This window comes from Mizuhopecten yessoensis, unplaced genomic scaffold (assembly GCF_002113885.1).
Source record: "Mizuhopecten yessoensis strain PY_sf001 unplaced genomic scaffold, ASM211388v2 scaffold9299, whole genome shotgun sequence".
Lineage (NCBI taxonomy): Eukaryota > Metazoa > Mollusca > Bivalvia > Pectinida > Pectinidae > Mizuhopecten > Mizuhopecten yessoensis.
The window spans coordinates 800,454-814,905 of record NW_018407978.1 but is presented as its reverse complement, the minus strand read 5'-3'; the positions used below and the strand labels follow the sequence as shown (position 1 = coordinate 814,905).

Below are 14,452 nucleotides of genomic sequence, written 5' to 3'. Positions count from 1 at the left end.
ACGTAAATATTTATAAAAATCTGTCAAATGTATTTTCAAGTCAGTTATATAGGATAAATATATCAGCGTTTGGTAAAAGTATTGAATTAATTTTCCAAAATGCATTTCAGCCTTCACATTCTACGAACTTGGTCTGCGGAGTAAGTATTGGTTATATTTTCTGTTTAAGTATGCTTTCAAGGTGTATTGTGTAACTGGGGAAAAAACCCCATCAAAACTATATGTACTGATACGGCAAATGAATGCAAATAAAATGGATAGTTGTTAAACTGTATGTCTGCGACAAACTAAAGCTATAGTCAATCTTTGAGCAGCTACAATGATTAAACCTTAATAGGAATAAAGCCACTTATCATGAAATCTGCATCAGTAGTACAATCTTTTGAATTACTTTAACGCATAAATAATTCAATAGGAGTATTTAAGTTCAGATATGAAACATGTTTTACAACAAAATTTTGAAGAATTCAAAGTAGCTATACCATTGCAATACATTTATCATAACATTCAGTATTAAACACAAATTGTGTATAATTATTAAAACAATACCTGAATGCGTGGTACAGCAATGGAAACTTCAGATTTTATAATAACAAATATGATCGTGCAGCTTATTCAAAATGTTTTATCGAAGTAAGAATTTGTATCAATAAGGTCTTGATACATAAATGTAATAAAAGAAAATAAAAACTTTTGAAATAACTGAAAGACATATTTTGTAACTTCAGTACGTGGATCAATAATGAGCCATACGCCCATCATAAGTCACTTACCAAATCACAATTTCAGTTGGGTGTTGTATCTTATGTTGTAAGAATATCTTGTAGCCTTCTTTTCTATGACATTCTATGAAAAGCAACATCTTAAACAATGAAAATGATCACATACGATATCAAAAGAATTAAGAAATTGAGCAATGCTTAAAATTAACCGTGCTGATGTAGTAGGTAGCACGTGAAGTGTTTGAGTTCAGTAGGTAGCACGTAGTGTTTGAGTTCAGTAGGTAGCACGTAGTGTTTGAGTTCAGTAGGTAGCACGTAGTGTTTGAGTTCAGTAGGTAGCACGTAGTGTTTGAGTTCAGTAGGTAGCACGTAGTGTTTGAGTTCAGTAGGTAGCACGTAGTGTTTGAGTTCAGTAGGTAGCACGTAGTGTTTGAGTTCAGTAGGTAGCACGTAGTGTTTGAGTTCAGTAGGTAGCACGTAGTGTTTGAGTTCAGTAGGTAGCACGTAGTGTTTAAGTTCAGTAGGTAGCACGTAGTGTTTGAGTTCTGTAGATAGCACGTGGTGTTTGAGTTCAGTAGATAGCACGTAGTGTTTGAGTTCAGTAGATAGCACGTAGTGTTTGAGTTCAGTAGGTAGCATGTAAAGTGTTTGAGTTCAGTAGGTAGCACGTAGTGTTTGAGTTCTGTAGATAGCACGTGGTGTTTGAGTACAGTAGATACCACGTAGAGTTTGAGTTCAGTAGATAACACGCACATAGTGTTTGAGTTGAGTAGGTAGGACGTAGTGTTTGAGTTCAGTAGATACCACGTAGTGTTTGAGTTCCGTAGATAGCACGTGGTGTTTGAGTTCAGTAGGTAGCATAACAAGTGTTTGAGTTCAGTAGGTAGCAAGGAAAGTGTTTGAGTTCAATTTGGTTTGATGTATTGACAAGCAGATAAAAGATAAAAAAAACTAAACTCTTAGAATCATTCGTTATTAGGTTTAATAACGGCTGCAAACTCAAAGGTGTTAAATAATTTCTGACTGCTTTTGTTCATTGGCAATGACGTTTTTATTGAATGCATGGAAAAACGAAACCATTGCGTTCATATCATCTTACCACCTTTATCGAGCTGTCCAACACAACTAAAAGCCTATATAAAGCTGAAAAGAATAAACATTAGGTATAAAAGCAGTCATGTATATACTCCTGTGTGAATTTATTACCAGTCTTCTTTCATTTTTCAGCCTGGATGAATGGAGGTCAACTAACAGGTAAGAATTTTAATCTCCCGATTGCTTGCATCTATCTCTCCTGTACTGTTCACATATTCCATTATCAGGTCACTTAAAACAAAGTCTCCGTTGACATTTTGCGATCGCATTTTATCCACTGAACCAATTTCGATAAAAAAAAAAACTTTGCATGAAGCTACTAATGCGCAAGAGACAACCAATAAATGGAGGCAGGGGAGGGGGCGTTGTTTTGATAATGTAGTAAGATAATACTCTTAGGTATGTTTTTTATTATGCTTTGAGAGATTTTTGACTTCATATTTCCATCGAACCGAAAATATACTGTTCTCTTCAAGTTACTAATAAACTGTATTTTTTTTTGTCGAAGGTCGGAAGCTGACTTGGAAAATATCCTTAAAAGGTCAGTAGCATCATATTAGTTATATCATTAGTGGTGCATCACATATTTGTTAATTATGATTCGATATTTACATACCCGTGAACGTTTGCTGTTTCATTTTGAGCGTAGCGTTTCCGTAGCACTTGCGTACCATTTGCGTCCTACGGCTTCTTATTTTGGTTGAAATTTTACGGAATATCATTTTTTTGCGAAACAAAACGTTCATAGCGTTCATTTGGTTGATATTTTACGGAATATCATTTTTTGCGATACGAAACGTTCATAGCGCTCATTATACACAAAATAAAGAGATAAAGATACTTTTACATGAACTATACTTATATAATAATGCCAACCCATAGAAATAGACAACGATGCTAAAATAAAAATAATTAATTGTTGAAACGAAACGTCTATAAAGTAAATAAATCACTCTACTACTCATTTAACACAGACATCGATATTCTTTGCTCAAGCAGTAATGACACTGACCTAACATAGTAATCAAACATGGATATGTACGTCTTGCTTTTCATCGTGCGCCTTTGCATTAGGTGAAGCATATTATATTTCTTGTAGTTCAGTTATGACAAATTAATTTCGGAATTTCAAAATAATTTCCTTATTCCTAATTACTTCGAAAAATGATACAAACATGTGTCTTGGTTTACTGTCCAAAAGCCTAAGAAGCAACATGTGAACAAATATTATGACAAATTCTTGACTAAGTTTTGTATCGCCATACTTGATCTGATAATTTTTGGAAGATAATTAAATGAAAAAAACCCAACATTTGGACTTTTTTTCAGTTTTGAAGATTTGCGCAAAACGTAAGTATCTAAACATTGAATGATTTCATTAATAGTGGATATTCGTTCCTTAATATACATCATATAAAGTATACAGTTATGTTTTGTATTTGTTATTATACTCGATCATATCATTTAACCCGAGTTTGATGCAATGTACTGACATTTCAAATCACTGTACATTTAGTTCTCCTTGATAGTAATGTGTCTCGTCGACCGGAAATTAAACCAACGTAGCATTATTGAATGGGATAGGAAGGGTAAGCTCACTATTGTCATATTTGCTTTTTTGCGGATCATTTTGATTAATTAATTTATATTCCTAAATCATCGAATGAGTATTAGATTATAAAATGAATAACTAAATCTTTCATGAAAGAGGATCTTGCTAGAAACTATGTAATTTATTTAATTGACAGAATAATACCATGTTTACGCCAACGACAAAATTATCACTACCTCTAAATCAAATATTGGCTTCTAAAATCGTTATTCAACCAAATGATAAACATTTCGATATGAATCCCAACAGCTATAACTAAGCGGATCTTGTTACATATTGATCATTGTGTAAAAGGCTTCACTGATGTTATTTAAGTATAAGAAAAAAAAACTTAAATGTGAATAAAAATAATCTTCTTAATATGATACGTATGTATACGGATGTCTTGTTATGTCCATTAAGGAAAGCTGACAAATACGCAAATGAATACTATCAAATTAGATATATTGGCACAATTATGAGATATTCATTTTATTTATTTCTAAAAAAAGTTTTTCTATATAATTATGATAATAATAATAATATTAATTAAATTCCAGGGGTCGAACTCTTAATCTGTTCACTTCCGATCCTAAATCTTACAAGTATTGCTACCAAGTAATTGTAAATACACAACATCAGAATTGAATATGAATACATTGACAAGGAAGCACGGTAGTCAAGTGGTAGGACGCTGGACTTGTGACCGAAGGGTTGCGGGTTCGAGTCACGGCACGGCACTGTGTTGCATCTATGAGCAAGATACTTTACTTCGCTTGTTCCAGTCTACTCAGCTGTAAATTAGTACGTGTTTGGGCAGTGCTAGAAATGTTAAATGCTAGCTGTGAGCGCCGAATGGCAGCACTAGCTGTATGCTCCTCAGGGAGTTAAGAAAAATATCGGTTGGTTGCAAAGGTCCTATAACCACGGATAATAATTTGTGAACCGCTTTGAGACGACCTACGAACTAGGTATTGGTAAAGTATATTGCAATTTGTATAAGAACCTCGAACTATTATGATTATTATTAAAGGAACTTTGAGTAAGGGGGAAATGCGTTGATGTACCTTTGCTTTACGAGGCGATATAATCCAAACAGAGAAGAACAAACAGTTACACAGTGTTATTCCTCTTTGAGATCATAGCTATTGGAGTGGTACTCTTTATAAGCTAACGCCTTTTTCGACGTCTGCTTATCTGAATTTCATTTCTAAAAGTTATGTTTTTAAACGAGATTAGACGCGATTGAAGCTACTGCAACATTTTCTTTTTAGAGCATATATCTGGCCAGACATGTAAGTATGCTCTCATTTTATCACATTATCACAGACACAATGAAAAGAAGCTTTCAAAACTGATGAACAGAACACTGATCATATTTTATATTAATGTATATACCTTATGTATAGTATGATGCAGCTGTCAATACTTCAGTAGATCGCTTTATAATTTCATTGGTTTGATGTTTGAAGGATTATCTTAATATAATAAATTATTATATGTACCGGATTTGTTTGCATATATGATGTTTTGTTTTCATTATTGAGATCATGTAACAGTAAAATCATATATCGTGATGTTAAAATAAATGAACAATATGTAAAAAGGACATGAACGTATCTTTCATTATAACATAACAATTAAAACGAATCAACTATTGATACAGTATGCTTTCATTTTTACACTCAAAATGATATGTGATATAGTAACTTCATAACTATAACTACATAAAAATTGATAATTCCAATTCTCAATGATACATGTGATGCGAATTCCTTCTTAATTTCTTTCAGATGACGAAGAATCAACAGTATCTCTGAATATAAAAATTGATAATTGTACTATTCACTTTTGTATGAATCCTTGTGTCAATACATGTCATAAAAATAATACGGCATTAAGCTGCTACGTATCTGTTTCAGCTTGGAAAAGATTCAGAACATCCATCAAAAGTAAGTTATGTTTATGATTTAATTTTAGCTATTATTTCCAGTGATAAAGATATAGTAAACCTAACATACAGAAAATGGTAAAAATATAATCAAACGGAAACTATGATAATTTCGTCTTATATTTTGCATACCCATTTACAGTACAATAAATAATAAGCTATATATAGTATAATAAATATATTCGGGCTCGGTGAAAAGTATCTTTACTGTGTCGCTACATAATGGTTTTCACCGTATAAAAGCAAATAATTTACCAATACTCGACGTTAAATATAGCTTAAACCTTCAAAGTTCATTCCTTTATTTGCAATGTGTATTCAAGTGCGTTACTTAAAGTTTTGTTTCCATGCGTAGAGTTTCCCACATGTGTTCCGATTGTCCCCATCATCACTGTTTACTTTACCTTGTGTTCATACCGTCAAATGCAAACGGTTTTTACCGAAATGTAGATGTATTATCACTTAATACCTGTTTCTATTGTAATAAAAACAATATTTTATCATTAAATATTCAGCTATGTTCTTTATTTTACAGGTGTGAAGGAGGAAGGTTTGTATTCAAATGCAGCATCCTTAAAATAATATAATTTTATGTTCATAATAATGTACAATGCGTGTGACTTTTGATTGAATAATTGAAGAGAATTGTTGTGATAGAACAGCTAGTAATTTAGTGCCTGAAAGCCTATGTGAAGTGCTCGGGTTGTTAAAGCTGGTCTAAACCATTCATTGAGACGCAGTTGAAGGAAACATACACAACATGCAGTACTTCAATCATCCTTTCATTCTAAAACTTTTAGTGAAATAACCTCTTAAGACTACTCATTTTAACCAAATATGTCAGTAAAATCATGTTCACGTCCGACTTAAAAGATGTTAGTCGATCTTTATTACAGATGGCCTGCAATCTTACTGGACATTTTTCATTTTATGTAAGTACATTTAACATTGGACTGGTTGATGATACATTTTGTAAATATATCGAAACATGTTCTTAAATATCCCTACGCTCTCTTTTCTTTTAAATCATGACACTGAGTAGAAATGTAATATATCAGCAACTATAGAACGGCATCACTACGTGTATATGTTGTTTTTTATAAAATCATAAACATTTATAACGATGAACCATAATTCAAACTTTTAGATATAAAGCTGTGGCACAATTCCAAATAAAAAACTAATTAATAAATATTTTCTGAAAAATGCTATACCAATTACTGCAACTTTATTTCGCATAAAAGTCGTACAATAATTTTAATTTGACATTCTTTGCCATTTATTTATTTCAGGGTGAGAGCTGTCCAGTTGTTCAACACCAGGCAAGTGTCATTGCGTTATATCTCTCGAAATAAGTCAATCGTTCAAGATAGAAGATACTGAAGCCTGATCAAAACAATTTCAGTAAAATTATAATATACATCAGCTTGGTGATCTAAATTATCAGATATAGAATACGTTATTTCACCTGTTATGTATTTATGTGAAATGCAAGACCGATGTTCTCATGGAAAGAAATATAAAGCATACATACATTGCGAAATGAAAAGTTTATTCCAAAAGCAGTACAGCTTAAAGTAGTTTCACAACGGTAAACATATTAAATGAACACTTCTATCAATCGAATGTTATACCATTTGACAACATTATATGAATTTGTTGAAACAATTTCTAGGTTGGGAGAGGCTCGTGCTGCTCCGAACATGTAAGTATATATTTTATGAGATGATCGTAATAATGAGCATAAGCAATGCGTGTTTAATTCAATGTGACGGACAACGGTCAAAAAAGGCTAAAGCGGTTTATGTCTGAACTGGGGAAGTATAGTGAATGAGGTAAATCAAAGATACCTAAATTTAGGGGTTTTAAATATGTAAAGAAAGTTGCATTTATTTCCTGCATTCATTGTTTTTAAGAAAGATACTGAGAGTTTCTCAAGTAAACTTTAAACTCGTTAGATGAATCATAAAGAGTTTTGTAAACTCAGCGTTATATTAATAATATGCTCTAATTTCTTTAGGGGAGAATCTAGCCCGTTGGTGGATCGTCTGAGCAAGTAAGATTTTGATATTGTATAACGATTAATGAAATTTGTTATTTTATTTCTTATTATCACTTGTATAAAATTGTCTATACCGAGTACTTTCCTGATACTTTTTATTCATACATGTATGTATTATTGTTTTAATAAATACATTATCTTCAAAAACGAAACAATTGGCTTCAGCTAATGGACACACCATAAATATTCTGACAGACATATGGTTTAATCAAAGTTTTTTTTTGTAAACATGAATTATCGAAAGATTTTTGAATTATTATCATTGTTATTCATTTATGAGAGATATGGTGCATTCACTGTATTTTATTTGAAAGGATGAAATCATCTTTAAAAGATATCCTGGAAACGAAAACAATGTAAGTTAATTTACATTTCTTTTTAAAGATTTAAGAAAATATTGCAATAATTACTCACCAGTAATGTTAGACATAGCTAGTTATCATATGGAACGCATCTTTGTTAATTTGGAAAACAGCATATCTGAATTTCTCATATGCAACATGTAGAACTTGTCTTGACCAATAGTATGGTTCGTCAAGAGTCACGTGTTATGTATATATTTTTGCCATAAATTCCAGTCCATGCCCCATACAAACATTAGCATTAAGGTATCCACGCCCGAAGTTTTGTTCCTACAAATAACACATACACTATAACTAAACCGTCGCTACATGTAAAACGGCAATCGTTAATGAACAGATTCGATGCTTACTCACTGCAAATAAATAATCATTTATGTGATCGGATTATCATTCAAATGGAAACATAATGAGTCATCGTTTATATAAGAAAAATGTTACACAAAATGCATTTTGAATGGTTTTTTTTAGTAATTGTATTATTCATATGTATGTATGTATGTGGGCGTGAATATTTTACCATCGGGTTAGAATTAGGGCCAGAACCGAGGCTATTTTTACCCGAGGGTACAATTTTCATATCCTACATAATGACATTATTTTTTTTCCATTTCTGAACCAAACTCTTAGAGAAAACAAAATAACAAACGAAGATCATATAAGAAAAGAGCAGAAAAAAGTACTTTTTTCCAAGTGTATGCCTCAAACTTAAAAATTCACGCAGGACCTTCAAGGTAAGTTTGTACACAAGCACTGATGCTCCTGAAATGGTGACTTTTGCCAACGGCAATATTATCAGAATCAGTCAAAGAACGTTAAGACGGACATTCGGTTATGACGTCACAATATAACATAGTAATCTAATCGCGATGTAATAGTAAAAAATGTAATTGAATTCAACCCGTATGACACACATGTATCTAACATACCTAGAGGTAGGAGAAAACATCACTGTGTTCATTTTGACGTGTAGTATTTGCTACATTGCAGCATTCAGGATTTGGTAGTTGTTAACATTACCGTCGACCTTGTCGGAAAAACTGATGAAGAGATATCGTTGCAAAGAACCGAACACCGGGAAACTGATATTTATTGTCTGACAAAAAGGCCTGTGGGACGTCTGAAGGACTTGTTGATAAAGAACAGTTTATCCACAAATATTCTTGATCTAAATGATGGAACTGAGGAAAGTCTTGTCAGCGAAGTAGACGGGGAAGTGAATATCATAATTTCTCATGACGCCCAAAAATCATACAAATCATATCGCGTACATCTGAAGGAGGGAGACGAGTGGACAAGGCTTTCTGCGACTCTGCAGGTTGGAAAATTTGAAACTATCATATGCCTCGAAAAAATATAAGTCAACGGAGTCGTGTAGTTGGAAAAGGGCATGACTTAAAATCTATTAAAATGCATTTGGTAATCGTACTAAAAATTTACTTGTTATAGCTTTGATTTAATGCTCAGTCGAAATGCATGTAATTCAAAGCTGTAAACAGAAATTTAATTATCGTCATTACACTTAAGCGCAATATTTCAAGCATGAAAGTTAGATAAGTTGCCGTTAAAATATGTACTTTAAAGAGTATACAATTACAAACTTTCGGGGCTAAAGTATTTCTTTTTTCAGAATTTTCATAATGATTGCCTTATGGGAGATCTGCGCGGGTTTTTTTCTCTGAATATTTAATGTCATTTTCGTACTTTAAACTTATCATTTTGAAAATTAGAATATTGCTTGAAATTTCAGTTATGAAAAGAAAAGCGGTATAACTTCCCATTTTTGCCTCTGAACGCAGATGTGAAATCTTCGTTTACGGAACTGCATTCTCAGTACTGATCTGTTCGGATTTTAGTAAGCTGTTTACTCACTTATGTAAATATATGTATTTTTTTCAGAATAATCGGCTATGCGTAACTGGTAAGTTACCACCAACAACGATGGTGTTTTTCACGTCAATGAAAAACGACACGAAAACAACATTAAACCCAGATCAGGAAAATATACATATCTGCCCTGAAAATAACGATGTGGTGTTGGAATTCTCCAAAGAAACCGTGAAGTCCCCCCAGGAGATTCAAATAACGGTTAGAAAGTTTAAATTATCTACAACTTCATAAATTGCTGAAGCATACAGAATTGTTAATTGAGAGGTGTTCTGTCCATATGTATAGAAAATAATGTTGTTTCATATAACATAATGACAAATTATATATAACCTTAAGTAACATATTTAAAAAGCGTGAAGTGCATTTGGCATGCTATTTTAGTAATAGCACTTTAACATAGGCATAAGATCTGCGCTATCACAAAGAGGCAAAAACACCACCATACCCTGCCTTCGCACAAATGCACACCAACCAACAGCTCAAAATGATAATGTCTGCATAAGAAGTGTAACTTATCTAAACATATGAGGTTATTCGCAACAAGCACAAGACCACCTGCCGATGTCTTATTTTCTTATTGCTTTACAGCTCAGAGGATGCAAATTCCCACTGTCAGAGATCGCCGGCTATTCTGATATTGTTTGTATCCAGCATGAAGAGAAATTCTTGAAACCAGTCACTGTAACAATGCCGATGACCATGCTTGGAGAAAACGACATCGAGCAGTGTGATTTATTTTGTGTCCACATTGGAGATGACCGACCTACTATCAACAAAGATGTGAAGGTAGAGATATTGAGCGGAAACGTCTGCCGGTTTGAAACGGTCACATTCGGCTGGTATGTAAAACTTGATATTCATACAAATTCAAGTTTTGAGTACATTACAAATGTATCCATGCTAATGTGTACATTTATATCATTTTGTACGGTAAACCGGGAAACTTAATTGACTAAAGTGTCAATCAAAACTATAAAAAGAATATAATACTCTTATGGGCAAACCTGTATCTCAGTTGTTTTATTACAATAAATTCAGATAAGTATGGTTTTACCATGGACTTATATATCTGAACGTCAAATGCATGTTCAACTAACAAGCCATTCGGATTGATATGTCGCGCCTGCATCCCGCTTTGACCAGCAGTGCACATATCAAATTTGGTTGATCTAGCACTTAAAGTTTCAGAGATACTTGAACGCAAAAAATGTATGTTGATGGATATAATGACAAAGTCAATGTACTTTGAAAGATAGGCCGCATCAAGCATGTGATGCATGGGTTGAGATGTTCTACCTTAGATGTAACTATGGTCTAAGTTTGGTTGATATAGCACTTATACTTTCAGGGAAACTAACTCAAACACACACTCAATGTTGACCCCGCTATCGCCGGATAAGCAACACCTTAGTCTCGCTTCTGCTACTTCGTGGCGGCGAGACAAATTAGCAGGTGTTATCTGGCTTTTGAAACAAGAAACGTTACAATTTTGAAATAAAAAATGGTTAAAAAAGTTATTACAACAGTAATCCGATCTTAATTGCTATGAATATGGTTTCCAAAGCACATCTCAGCCACCGTTTCATGAATTTGCGCCAAACTTTGTTCAAGGTAAATGTACATCATGGGAAAGAGATGTTTAGCACACTCTTAAATGAGATCAGTGTGACCTCAATTTAACCTTTGACGTTGGCCTAAATGACTAAAATAATGGTTTCCGAAGCATATATCAATTATTGTTTCAGAAATTCGAACCAAACTATGTTCAAGGGTATATCATGGGGAAGCGATGCGTAGCACACCCTTATTTGACCTTTTACCTTGAAAGTACTAAAATAGGAGTTTCCAGAGCATATCCCTGCTGCTATCTCATGAATCGGCATCAAACGTTTATGTACAGGTACAACTTAGGAAGGTGGTATGTTGCAACTTAAAATAAAGTAATTTTTATCTCTACTTTACCTTTACAATTGCTCACAAATCCTTAAATACACTGTAAAACAGTTGTTCAATACATATCTTATTCACCGTTTATAAGGAGTCTATGCTTCAGCTGAAATAAAAGTTTCAGTCATTTTCTATTTTTTGCAGCTTTCGTGTTCCTCAACACATTACAATCACGCAGAAATTTCTAAAAACATATCACGTTATTTGCACATAAACGGTTATTTGTGAGTTTGGTCCCTCATTTAACACTCACATATCTCGGAATGGTTTCAAAGCTAACGTTAATATGACAGCACTACCCGAATGGATTTTTATGCAAAAAGTGAAACTTATAGTTCATAAAAAACGAAATTTGTACCCCTCCTTCATTAAGTTGTTATTGTTTGATGCATTTGAGGGTTATATCATGATGATATTTTGTAAAATGTTCGTACCGTTGAAAACCACTGTATTTTTAGGAATATATTTGACAGAACAATGAGCACATAAAACATTTAATTATATTTTTATATACTAGGAACGTGTTGCACGCAAGAAAGAAGATTAAAGAAATGCTGGGAAGAAATCCTAATCTGGGAACATTTTCAAAACAATTGCACCTGCTTCATGACCCAGGTCCTCATAGGATTATACTTTTTATTTGTAGAAGATTTGATGATGATACATGGCAAGTACTCGCTGAAGTTGTTTCCCAAGCACAAATTGATCATACCATAGAAAAACGACGGAAGGAAATGGCATTATTTGAACTATGTCAATATAGATCTCCAAGTTTGATTGTTAGTGGGATACAACAAATTGCCATTCTTGGAGAAAACTGTTCGCTGAGCAGTAGGAAGGGTGCACCGACAGGTGGTGTCGTCATCAAAGTCATCCGGGGAGGTGAAGACAACTTTATCAAATTTGTAGTCACGTTTACTGGCGAAAAGAAAATGGGAACTGTTCTCTTTCAAGCAGCAGGAATAGAAGAGCATTCGGCTTTCTTTGACCAAGAGGATATAGACAAGATCAACCGTTTCATCACATCCCAGAGAATTGCTTCATCCGAGTCACTTTCTGCAAATAGTGAGGCTGCAACCCCAGACACATCCATTTCAACGATGGCAAGGGCACAATCTGAAACAGAAACAGTACCTGAAAGTAAGTCATTTGGCATGTATACTGTTTTTTGCCATTTGTAAGTACCAATTACTTCATTTTCTTTCTAAACAAGGCGATTAAACCTTATGCTTGTTTTATATACCCCTTGAAATGATTTTCAAAATAAAATTGCAGAAATGTGAACATTATCTATTGATTTCGTATGATGCAGTTTAAAAGTACTCTGCAAAACAAGTGAGGCTAACACTTCACCTTGCTGAGTATCTTTACATCAATAAAATTACAATGCCGTCTTTTGTAGTATAAACATTTGGGAGTGGAATATCTACCAAGTGATATAATATTCATGAAAGCCATGCAAGCGTGAAAGTCTGTTGTCGCCTATACAATTCTGCCTTTCTATAACGACTGACAGAATCGCCATGATGCCACAGCTGTCAAACGTTTACAGTTACAGTTTGTTCCGGTGCTACGACAATAAACCTCTTGTTGAATCTTCTGAAATATTTGGTCGAGGTCCGACCATTTGCAAAACGTCAAATACCGTATAACGACTGCTCGGGGAGAACGCCGGATACGGCTGCATTACAGCATTGTTCATGCATATGAGACCTCGATACATTACGTTGGCGTCGTGTATCGCTACCTATCCAAAACCGCTTAAATGGCCGATTAAGAGCGAAGCTCCATTTTTACACGGCCATTTTTAAAGGAAAATACCGTAAAAACGCTTTACCTAGACTCGTTCACATCACTTTGAACAATATTCCAGATTCCACTTTCACGTGGTGACGAGAGGCGTAAACTTTTGGAAGTTTATCGAAGTGTCTTTCATGTTTAACTGATTACATAATCTATTTAAAATAAAATATTGGACCTGGCAGCTCTCCTGTAACGTCCATTGTGATGTTCTCTTTATAGCATCGACGTGAAGGCCTGTAATATAGGCTATATAACTATTTTCCTAAAGCAATTCACAGTTATAAAGATACAAATAAAGATGAAATAACTGACGGCTTACATTGTCTCCCGAAATGACTATCTCTCACGCTTACTCGATCGAAGTTCCAGCATCAGTACGAAGGAGTTTCTGGTAATATTCATTGTTCCGCACTTCCATGTTATCACACACGTTGTTTAATTACAGAATTTTTCGGAGACAAAAGTATGCATTACCTTATAAAGCAGATCGCACCAGACAAGATGTTGGAACTGGCCATCAGTCTAGGAATAGGGAATGTAGAGGTCCAGGATCTCAGGGTGAAACATAGTGGTACTCCCGAATTGCTGAGGCTGAACATCATCACACGTTGGCTCGGAGGTCAGACATGTTCGGACCAGGAAAGAGTGGAAACCCTGTGTAAAGCTTTGGAAGAAGGAGACTTGAAAAGGATTGCCGACATTGTGGTCTCTGTGTTCAAGAAGAGTCGGCCTTTAGAGAAAACTGACTTTGAGTGACGAGCTCAAAGACATTGGCATAAGGTTCAAGCTGTACAATATTCATCATCCAATCATCCACAAATTCCTTCAGTCAGCTCGACGTAGAAAAAACTGCACACTAGCCCACATTGTATGGTTCACTAAATTATTTGGCTATATATTAGTAGAATAATATGTTTTAAGTAATTCGTATCCTACGGACATACCTCCATTAGGATCCAGTGTTATATGGGATTTTACCGTCTATATTACTTCTTTGACCCATATTATATATTAGTATATATATCAAATTTC

At 34.1% G+C, this 14,452-nt stretch overlaps 2 protein-coding genes across 2 annotated transcripts in view; both read left to right on the top strand.

Moving 5' to 3' along the window:
- LOC110457675 overlaps positions 1-874 on the top strand; it is a 47,233-nt gene extending 46,359 nt beyond the window's left edge. The window contains exons 21-22 of the mRNA XM_021509036.1: positions 111-140; positions 816-874. Of these exons, the coding sequence (XP_021364711.1) occupies positions 111-140; positions 816-874 (89 nt within the window). The remainder of the gene's footprint in view (positions 1-110; positions 141-815) is intronic.
- A 1,016-nt stretch (positions 875-1,890) lies between these two features.
- Positions 1,891-14,396, top strand: LOC110457674. Its single transcript, XM_021509035.1, has 16 exons — positions 1,891-1,976; positions 2,326-2,358; positions 3,147-3,167; positions 4,683-4,703; positions 5,331-5,360; positions 5,895-5,909; positions 6,256-6,291; positions 6,652-6,681; positions 7,035-7,064; positions 7,380-7,415; positions 7,736-7,777; positions 8,771-9,098; positions 9,680-9,868; positions 10,259-10,509; positions 12,135-12,757; positions 13,866-14,396. The coding sequence occupies exons 1-16, from the start codon at positions 1,900-1,902 to the stop codon at positions 14,174-14,176; spliced, it is 2,073 nt and encodes a 690-aa protein (XP_021364710.1). The 5' UTR covers positions 1,891-1,899; the 3' UTR covers positions 14,177-14,396.
- The last annotated feature ends 56 nt before the right edge of the window (positions 14,397-14,452 follow it).

Coding starts and splice junctions, on each gene's coding strand:
- LOC110457674 (XM_021509035.1), top strand. CDS start 1,900: ATGTATATACTCCTGTGTGAATTTATTACCAGTCTTCTTTCATTTTTC. Junction 1,977..2,325: donor GAATGGAGGTCAACTAACAG/GTAAGAATTTTA, acceptor TTTTTGTCGAAG/GTCGGAAGCTGACTTGGAAA. Junction 3,168..4,682: donor TTTGAAGATTTGCGCAAAAC/GTAAGTATCTAA, acceptor TTTTCTTTTTAG/AGCATATATCTGGCCAGACA.